Genomic DNA, 10,459 nt, shown 5'->3' with positions numbered 1-10,459 from the left:
GACATCTAATGCAGAATCATCCAGTCCAACAATGACATCTAATGCAGAATCATCCAGTCCAACATTGTTAACTACTGCAGCATCATCCAGTCCAACATTGCCATCTACTGCAGAATCATCCAGTTCCACATTGCTAGCTACTGCACAATCATCCAGTTCAACATTGAAATCTACTGCAAAATCATCCAGTTCAGCATTACTGACTACTGTAGAATCATACGGTTCAACTTTACTAGCTACTGCAGAATCACCAGCGCCAACTACGGTCAAATCATCCAGTCCAACACAATAGTTATCTTCTGGTCCATCCAGTCCAACTGAAACAATTACTGTTGTATCATCAAGGCCAGCTGAACTGCTTACTACTAAACTACTGATGTCCAGTGACTATGTTACTATGTCACCCATATTGACTAAATCCATAACTACAGGTTCGTCCAGAACAACAGAAGTTATCACTGCCAAATTGTCTAGTCCAACACCGTTTCTTACTGTTGTATCAAGTATTACGACCAAAGCAATTAGTATTGAATCTTCCTCAAAATCATCAAGCTCAACAATTTCAATAACAACTGAATCACTCAGGCCAACTGAAGAAAACACTACTGGTTCATCCAGACAAACAGAATCCATTACTACTAAGTCATCTAAACCAACAGTCACAGTTATTTCTAAACCAGTGAGTTCAAGCCAAGCTGTAACTGCTGAATCATCTAAACCAACTAATCATATTACGAATAACACATTCAGCTCAACAGGAGGCACAACATCAAAAACCATCATCCCGACTGGACAAACTACAACTGGGTCATCAAACACGTTGACCACTGTTTCAACTACTACGGCTGTAGCTATCACCAGAACAACCACACCTAAATCAACAGGTACATAGTATTTAGATTTATACAGTATTTGACTGTATATGAAAACATACACCAAATGTTCTGCCTTTCTGGCTATGTTAATTTTGTTGCATATTTAATCTACAGAAGCTTTGCAAAGTTCTAATATCTTTTCTTATCGATCATGCCACACATATACATTTATAATGATAATGTTTAGAAAATATACCCCAAAAGTAAAAACCTAAAAAAATCATAAAACAACCCCAACACCACTGACTTGAGAATGGAAAGATAATAAGACCAATTCCTACTGTCATTATGTAATTTATCATCTGAACTCATTGTCCTAAAATGGGAATAAAATTAAACATTAATTATTTTATAGAGAATAGCTGGAGTACACGGTGTTGCCCGGGATTTTAAGAATGTTTGTTTACACATCTTCCTCCAAACAACCTCTCCTTAGACAGGCCTCACGAAAAGTGTGACAAACTTCCCCATCAACAGTCCTAAGGAAGTAGGAGCTGTAACGGTGTAAAGCAAACTTTGGAGATAGGAGCATTCAAAATTTGTAATATGTACACTGAAAACACGGCCAAGAGCTTCTGTTGCTCTGATACCAGGATGACAATCTACAGCGACTCCCTGTTTTATGTGCATAAAAACTTTTCAAGAAGCATTCCATGTGTAATATTTTGGCATTTCACACTACAGGAGGGTCCTTGCAAAGTCATCATTTTGACACAGTTCGAAGAAAAAGTCAATGTTGTTGCATAATCTGGTATAGTCAGAGAGCTGAGAATGCTGGCAAAGCCTGCTAAAGCTCTCTTCAATAATAAACATTAAGATCATGACAAAACATGACAATTGAAAATGCTTGCTCCGAGGCCCTACCCATATGCTGTGAGGCCCGACAATGAGTGTCCAGCAAAAATTGTGTTTTTTAATTAATTAAAAATTAACAGTAATTAATTTGGATTTAAAACTTTTTTAGCTGCCTCCGCCATGTTTTCATACGCTCTTATTTAAAATTTCACGATGTTTGGTTGTAACCTGTGGATTTGTATAGAAAGACAGAAGGACAGAAGGACATATTTTCGCTTTTATATAGTATAGTAAAGAAGATAGAAAAGAAAAAATAGTAGACAAGCTAAATCCTTTTCTAATTCCGTACCTGACCTGCAGAGGGTGAAAGCTATGAAAAAATTGTGTTTTGTAATTCATTAAAAATGAACAGTAATTAATTTTAATTTAGTAGAGTAGATAGAAAAGAAAAAATAGTAGATAAGCTAAATCCTTGTGTAATTCGGTACCTGACCTGTAGAGGGTGAATGCTATGCAAAAATTGTGGTTTTTTTCATTAATTAAAAATGAACAGTAATTCATTTTGATAAAAAAAAAATTAGTTCCTCCGCCGTGTTTTAATACGCTCGTATGTAAAATTTCACGATCTTCGCTTAGAAACTGTGGATTTGTATAGAAAGACATAAGGACAAATTTTTGCTTTTATATAGTAGAATATGTTACAGTGCAAGCTGGTATTTTGTGGGTATTGTCAATGTTCATGACAGTGTAGCATATTCATTCATCAGAAGACCGGGTGACAAGAGTATGGTTATAATTCATACCCTGGTGTTTTTGAGGTTGTTTTCATTGAAACTTTGATTGTTTGGAAAGCAGCTTCTTTACTTCAACAATATGTTATAATTTCAAGAACAAAGATAAGATAGACACCAGGAGGCTGCATTAAAGAGACTCTAATTTATCTGTTAGAAATTAAGATGGAAATACTGGAGCCTTTCCCCAGTATTTCAGCCTTTCCAGTGTATAATAGTGGTCAGTAGCACATGCGGCTGCAGAAACAGTTAGCGGTGTGCTAAATACTATATAGAGTGTGAAGCCCATCTACTAGGAGAAAGGGTGAGGGGAAAACAAATTTTATTTTGAAAGAGTTATTCAAAAAAAGCAATTAAAAAATCAATTATCTTTGAAACATTTATTTTTTCACGTGCTTTATGTACAGTCCAAAGAGTTAAACCCTTCAATAGCAACCTGCCCCTTTTGGTGTGGCTAGTCTAATGATGAATCACATAATTTGATAACGGCATATGTTTTCTATAACTGACCATACTAATTAAAGAAAAGTCCTATTATTTTTGGATACTCAGTTCACTAGATTGTATTTGGTCTAATGAGCTCATGATAATTTTGCCAGTAGATGCATTAGTTATTAATTAAATCATTGGCATACATTATATTACTTAATTACAAGCTCATATTTTCTCTAATATTTCTAGCTAATATCTGCATTAATGGAGGTTCTCACGATGGGATCAAGTGCGTGTGCCCAATAAACTTCTATGGGACGCTTTGTGAATTCATCTTGGATGAAATCAGACCAGGTATGTGTGGTTTTACTGCCTTCCCAACAATTTCCGAGGCAAAAGGACTTTGCATGTTTTAATCACCCCACCATGGTAATCTAGAAAATTTACCAGTTTGAGAAATGTGAAAAATGTGAAGGACTGCATAGAATTTCTGGGGTTTCAGTCATGGGAAGCCAAATGTTAAGCACAGGGGTTTCCTATGAGCCCCTCCCGAAACCGAAAATTAGAAATTATATTTCTCCTTTAGGCCAACTTTTGAGATATTCAGGTTGTCTTATTTAATCTTCCTCATGGACTGCTAGAGTATTGATACCCTTACCCTAGAAATGCATTGAGTGGGTCGGAGGAGTCAAAAAGTAACCAGACTTTTATATTTGTCACCAAAGCTGCAATTGGCGCGGCGGTTAACGTTACAGTGACTGTGAAGAATGTGCAATTTACAGAAGAGCTAAATGACACTCTCTCTGAAGAATTTGGAGATTTTGTAAAGCGATTCAAAGAGCAGGTACAGTATGTTGACAAAGTCAACCAATTTTAAAAACAGTCAAGGTACTATTTGGCACTATTTGGCACTTTATTTATTTTACACCATCACCCTGTATTGACTCGCATATGTCTTACATATCATTACAGATGAAACTTGTGTACGGTGGGATTCCAAACTACATGGATGTGAATATCACCTCTATCAGGTAAGTGTTAGTGTTATATATTTTGCCAACCTTGTGTAAAGAAGCAGAACTCGGTTGAAGTTGTTGTGTGGTGTGTTGTAACCAGAAACCCCTTTTCTTTTCTTGTTTTCATCTCAGGAAAGGAAGTGTCATAGTGGAACACTTGGTTTTATACCATATTTCCGTTGATGAATATGACGACGTTGTAAGCAAAATTATGACAATACTAAATGACACAGAGTGCACCACAAGGGTCTTGATAAATGGTGAGAATCACAAACTTTGTACATAGAAAAAGATATGCATAAAGAGGTGAATCATAATAATAATAATAATAATAATAATAATAATTACACATAAACTTGTCTTTATTACAAAAATTAAGGGGGAGATTTATCAAAGCTTGGAGAGAGATAAGGTGGAGAAAGATAATGTACCAACCAATCAGCTCAACTGTCATTTTGCAAACACAACCTGCAATGTGAAAGTTAGTAGCTGATTGGTTGGTACTTTATCTTTCTCTGTTTTATCTCTCTCAAAGGTTTGATACATCTCTCCTTAAGTTACCTAGTTTACTAGTCACAAATTTAAGTATCAAAACACTGATATGGGTATAACTCTGACTGTCACCATTCTGTAGTGCAGAATGAGCATGAAGGTAACCCCATGTGTAGGTAACTGCAGGTAAATGCATGCAGCTGGTCTTGGAGGCTTATGTAGCATTTTTTATGGAAAGATAGAGTAGCAGTTGTCCTGCGCCCCTTACTCCACCCCGACCAAAAACAAAAAAAACAAGTTCCTCAAAGGGGCAGTAAGTAAGTGCATCGTAGGAACCTTGGGGGTCATTCAGACCCACTCGCGAGCAGCAGTACGCTCGCAAGTGGGTCGATGTTCCCCACTGCGCATGCGCACGACGGAGCTCCCTCCGTCATGCGCATGCGCGAGACCCGGCGAGCGAAGGACTTTCCATCGCTCCGGGTCTCGCACAAAAGGGGGCGTGCTGTCGATGTTGATTGACAGCATGCCCCCTTTGGTGGTCGTGCCGGGGGCGTGCCTGCCAGACGGAGGCGTTCCCATCACTAGTGATGTCAGTTGGGGTGATTTTGGCTCTGATAGAGCCAAAATCACTCCAGGGCTTGTGGTTGAGAAACTCGACCACAGGGTTTCACTCGCAAGTCCGATGGTCGCGATGGTCAAGACCATAGCGACCATTTTGTTGGACGCTCGTATATGCTGTGGGTGGTGACCCACAGCTATACCAGCGTCCAGGAGGATGCTCCATTTTAATGGAGGAGGGCCCTGATTCAGAGCGAGCGCTCTGGTCAGAGCGTCCGGCTCTGAATCAGGGCCCTTGTTTTCTTTGTAGTGTAGTAACCTGAATGGGCCTGAAGGTGGCACTAACAAAATCTTTTATGCAAAGTTATAAATGTTTAGACTCCGCAATTCATGTTGGCAAGAAGCTTTGATTAGAGATTAGATTAATTTCTCATACTCATTTGCCTCACTCCTCAAATGTGCCTTATTGTCCTCATTTCATTACACAGTGACAAATTACTTTCAAACCTGGCTAATACTGGTATAAGCCAGCTTTATGTGTTTATTTTTCCAAAAAGTTTTGATTTCTTTAAAAATGATAAAAAAAAAATCTAAAATCATACAATCCACAACACCAAATTAGTTTTTTAAATGCGAGTTCTGAACTTTCAACAGACCCGAGCCGGGACACGGTTCTCCTCGTAACCCCAAAAGTGATCCGGGCTGGAGCTCGGTTCTACTCAGAACCCCAAAGTTGAGGTGTGCTCGGTTTTCAGGAAAACTGAACTGCACATCTCTAACCATAACCACCATTAGTTTATCAAATCCTCTGATGCAAGGACAGTAAGCATTGGTAAACAAGGTCACTGATCAGGCAGAAAAATCAGATACTTTTTACATGAGAAAAATATTGTTGACCCATCTGTAATATCTATATTTCAAATTCACTTTATATTGTCTCCTTTCTTCTACAGAGACCCTGTGCTTTCAGGCCAATGCAACAAGAGTTGTTAAGATTCCATTGGACATCACAGGTAAGACAATGGATCAATAAAACAGTAGAATATGGTACTGAGGATTAAGGATTATGAGAACAATCCACAGATATAAAATGTGGGCTTTGGTAATTGATCCAAAATAAAATGCAAGGTTTTACTTAATGATGCTGATCAGATCCACTGAGTCCACTAATGTGTCTAATGGACAGAGTAGGAGACAGGCAACATGATCTTACTATTTACAGTATGAAAACCAGAGTTTGTCTAAGTGATAAAAAATAAGTTCTAGACTAATTGTCTTACTGTTCCCTATATAATCTAGATCTGTCTAGTAGTTGTTACATCTATAGGTGTGTCTTCTATAGATCATGCACCAGGCCATGTAAACTACTAAGACAGCTATTACATTTTTGTTTGTTCTTTTGTTGCTTTACTCCAGGACTCTGCTCAAATCAAACTGAAATTCCAAAAGAAATTCAACAATATTATGTTCCGAGAAATGTCTCTGGTAGGACAACCTGCGTTTCCAGATGCAGTTCTAACAGTGAGAACCCAATCAATTGCAACAGGGGACGGTGCTCAGTCACCTTGCAAGGACCACACTGCTAGTAAGCCCAGCCCTCACTCCACATTAGCTGTCCAGGCCGCTGTGTCTCTTCTTCTCCATCCTACAATTATTCTCACTTCTTCCATGTCTTCATCTTTCTTCATGTCACTAATGTTTTTATCTACCCCCTTCAGCTGTGAAGCAACGGACCAGTACTGGTACACAGGAGACCAATGCCAGATGGCCATCAGTAAACCCGGTGTCTACGGTGGAGTGGCTGCGGGATTGGCTTTGCTGATCATTATAATTGTGACTCTGGCTGTTATCGCATACCGGCGTCGGAAAGGGTCAGAGAAAGACAAGTGAGTGCCTTTACTCTGAGTGTACAGTTCAGTTATAGAAGTCTGATAGGACAATCGTCCATTAGTGATCAGTTCATTTAAACAGTTCTGGCTATTTGGCTGAGATGTTCAGAACATGTTTAAACTTATATGGTACAAAATGTTTCAATAAGTCCTACTAATATTGTGTCTATCGAAATCACAGGAGGCATTTTGGCCCAGTACTGTAACATAGTGATGTAAGTGGAGGTGACAGGTTTGAGGTAGACAGAGAATCACTGCAAATCTATGTTTCTGATTAAAGTGCAATCAGATCTTGGCAAGTGCTGCTCTCACAACCCTTACCGTGTCCATAAAACAGCTTCTTGCGGTATATCAAGGCATCACGGCACCAGTAGCATGGAGTGAGTGGCTTGGAGCACAAAGCTCAACAAGTAGTGGGGTGTCCTTCTAGTCAATCCATGAGTCTGAGATAGGCCCTATATCCTGGTTGTCAGCCCCAGTTGCACACCCCAATTTATGGCCCTGTTACTAATTTGAGGCCACGGCATTCGCATGTTAATATATGGCACATAGTCCCATCCTGCTAGATATAGAGAAACATTGGCAGAGTATTCCCACCTTTGGACACTCCTTCATCCTAAGTATGTATTCCCTATACAGACGGGGAACTGTACAGGGATATACTGTATCTGGCACAACCTTATAAAGGCTCTTGTTCTGGAGCATAAAATACCCTGCTGCTAAATTGAGTTTGAACTAGTAATATAAAAGTAAATAAGTGAAGTATGTAAGTTTAGCAGCTCTTGTTATTGGCCAGATATATCTCCCATTCATGGGCCTCCAGGCCCTTTCTCAGTATTTTGGTCAGGAATATGTCTGGGCCTTTATTCTACGGCATTCAGGTGGAGTCCAGGTTGGTGGGACACTATATGGCTGCAATGTGGTGGTGACACACTTTATGATGGAGAAAGTCCACTAGTAGAACCTCTTTAAGGTTCTTTGTGGTTAGCTTTATGTCTGTGATCAGCCACAAGGGGGCAGTATAGGCATTCCTATGCCTCTCATGAAAAACCTTTAGCAGTTTGTGTTAAATATTTCTTCGTAGTTAACAATTTTTAATTATTATATGGTGCTAACAATTATAGAAAGCAGTTCAGCACAGATCTATGCCCAGTTACGTTTACAGCGTAGTTAAGTGATGATGTCATTCATAGTCAAACAATGATAGTGGCACCAGGATGTGAGCCAGCTATTACATCCGGAACTGAAATTGACCAATTTAAGGCAAAGTTGCAAAAGTATGATTGCTCATTGCGTTCTGTAGGATGGGACATTTACAAATGGGTGGCGATAGATAGATACATAAATTGATAGATAAATAAATAGATATATAGATAAATAGATAGATAGATAAATAAATAGATATATAGATAAATAGATAGATAGATAGATAGATAGATAGATAGAATCTATCTATGTATCTTTATTGTCGTTATCTTTGACAAGTATCTCAGTCTTTAGCTAGAGCTGACTTTTCGAAAGAAGAAAGTGAAGAGAATAAAAACTTTATTGATTAAAGTTCTTTCAATGTTTTTAAAGGTTAATAGATGAGGACAAGCTTTGGTATGAAGATGGATGGGAGGAGGCAGGCGTGAAATCTGGGAATCTCAACAGTGCTAATGGTAAGTAACCCGCAGAACATTCCACCTCTAAACCTACCCGTCGCTGACAGCTGACACTGCAATAAGCGTTGCATGTAAACACAGTCCAAATTAGTTCCCTACATAAATAGCCTTATCAAATATCCTCAGTTTATTCTACTTGGACAAAGAGGTGGTTGGTATAGACCACAAAACTTTTATATAAAAAAAAATATTTATAATACTAGCATAAAGCAATATCTATTGTGGCCCCTGAAAAACTGCTGCCCCAGACAAGTGCACAGCTAGCCTAAAAAGGAAAGCTACTTTAGCTAAGGTGACACTGTTGTTACCAATTGTGTTTGTATGGGTTAGATAGTAAAAACGTTGGAACTGAACAGACACTGGCTGCAGATTACATCCATGGTCTTGTAACCATAATTCAACTGATGGTATATGGATTTCTATTGTAATATCAATACCCGAACACTGACCAGACAGCAGAAGGTCTCTTACAAATACAATAAACATAACATAGATTGAATTTAACATTGATTGATTTGTTTCTTCCTGGTTCTGTAGGTTCCAGCTTCCAGCCAAACCTGGATAAAGTGAACACAGATGCAAAGGTGAGAAAATGGGAAAATATATTTGGGCTTAGAACATAAAGCCACTCTTAGAGAAACGCGTAGAGTTAGTTACTCAGGTACATGGAAATGAGAGATGACCTTTAGTTTTGGGAATTTAGATTTATGTATGATTTCATAGTAAGACTCATCAAACAAGGTGCAAAAGGTACATGTGATTCTGGGAAAATAATGCACTGTATGTAGATATACAATGCTACTATCCCTTGTGAAATCAAACTTATTCAGTATTGGCAGTCAGAATGAAAATGTTTAGAATTTACCCCCTGATATCTAAGAGGGTTATTTGTCTTCTCTAATATAACTTGTTACCTTTTTGACAGTTGACTGTTCCCAGACCTCATTTTGTGGCAGACTCTTTCCTGTGGGAGTCAACCAGCTGAGAACACCATCATACTGAGTGCATCAAGAAAAGACACCCTCCGATCCAACTGTCCACTTACACGGTGCTAGGTCACAACTCTATGTAAAGACAGCAACTCGCCTTTTACAACTGTCCCAGAAGATACTCTTGTGTATATGTAAACAATAAACTTAATGGTTTGATCTGGTTATAGATAGGTTATTTAGAGAATCATCTGAGGTTGTCTAAGAGTCAGAATTCGGCTCACAGTATAACAAGATGTAAAACTCTCCTTTTCCTTTTTCATATAATTTTAGCCTGTGCTTCCGTTGCAACCAGGAATGCTGTCTGAGTGGAGTCTGTATGTTCTCTCCTTGTTGAATTATACTGTGACCACCTGGGCGATAGATTCTTAGATTTCCTTATAAATAATATTTATTTATGCACTGTATATTTATTCTAGCAACTGTACATGTATGAGTTTATTTAAGAAGTATATTTTATATTTATATACTTATATTACTCAATGAGATTTGTTGCTGTTACTGTATGTTGTGCTCTATATTATTAGTGTCGTAAGAAATGGTCATCATATAAATGACAATAAATATCTCACCATAGGAAACTGTTTGTGTCCTCTTTTATGATGTTCAATAAATAATAATAATAAGATAAAATAAATAAAAGATAGATAGATAGATAGATCATGGATAGATAGATAGATAGATAGATAGATAGATAGATACATAGATATGAGATAGATAGATAGATATGAGATAGATAGATATGAGATAGATAGATATGAGATAGATAGATAGATAGATAGATAGATAGATAGATAGATAGATAGATAGATAGATAGATATGAGAGATAGATATGAGAGATAGATAGATAGATAGATAGATAGATAGATGGTTAGGTATTTAGCACTAGCTCTATAATTGATGTTATAAGCCAGGGTCGGACTGGCCCACTGGGGTATAGGGGAAATACCTGGTAAG

At 38.0% G+C, this 10,459-nt stretch overlaps 1 protein-coding gene across 1 annotated transcript; it reads left to right on the top strand.

Annotated features, from left to right (window-relative positions):
* Positions 1 to 397: 397 nt before the first annotated feature.
* On the top strand, positions 398 to 9,497 carry LOC148507480 (mucin-17-like). The gene is made up of 11 exons (XM_088446114.1): positions 398 to 884; positions 3,143 to 3,247; positions 3,619 to 3,737; positions 3,866 to 3,924; positions 4,042 to 4,155; positions 5,902 to 5,972; positions 6,376 to 6,544; positions 6,678 to 6,845; positions 8,427 to 8,516; positions 9,039 to 9,096; positions 9,438 to 9,497. Exons 1-11 carry the CDS (start codon positions 398 to 400, stop codon positions 9,495 to 9,497), a joined length of 1,500 nt encoding a protein of 499 aa, XP_088302240.1.
* The last annotated feature ends 962 nt before the right edge of the window (positions 9,498 to 10,459 follow it).

Source organism: Taudactylus pleione, unplaced genomic scaffold, assembly GCF_031769625.1.
Source record: "Taudactylus pleione unplaced genomic scaffold, aTauple2 ptg000393l, whole genome shotgun sequence".
NCBI lineage: Eukaryota > Metazoa > Chordata > Amphibia > Anura > Myobatrachidae > Taudactylus > Taudactylus pleione.
This window is presented reverse-complemented; position numbering and strand designations above follow the sequence as displayed.

Bases quoted from the DNA above. Each gene is read 5' to 3' on its own strand.
- LOC148507480 (XM_088446114.1), top strand. From the start codon at position 398: ATGTCACCCATATTGACTAAATCCATAACTACAGGTTCGTCCAGAACA. The intron at 5,973-6,375 runs GTAAGACAATGG...GCTTTACTCCAG, and splicing joins GATTCCATTGGACATCACAG to GACTCTGCTCAAATCAAACT. The intron at 9,097-9,437 runs GTGAGAAAATGG...CCTTTTTGACAG, and splicing joins AAGTGAACACAGATGCAAAG to TTGACTGTTCCCAGACCTCA.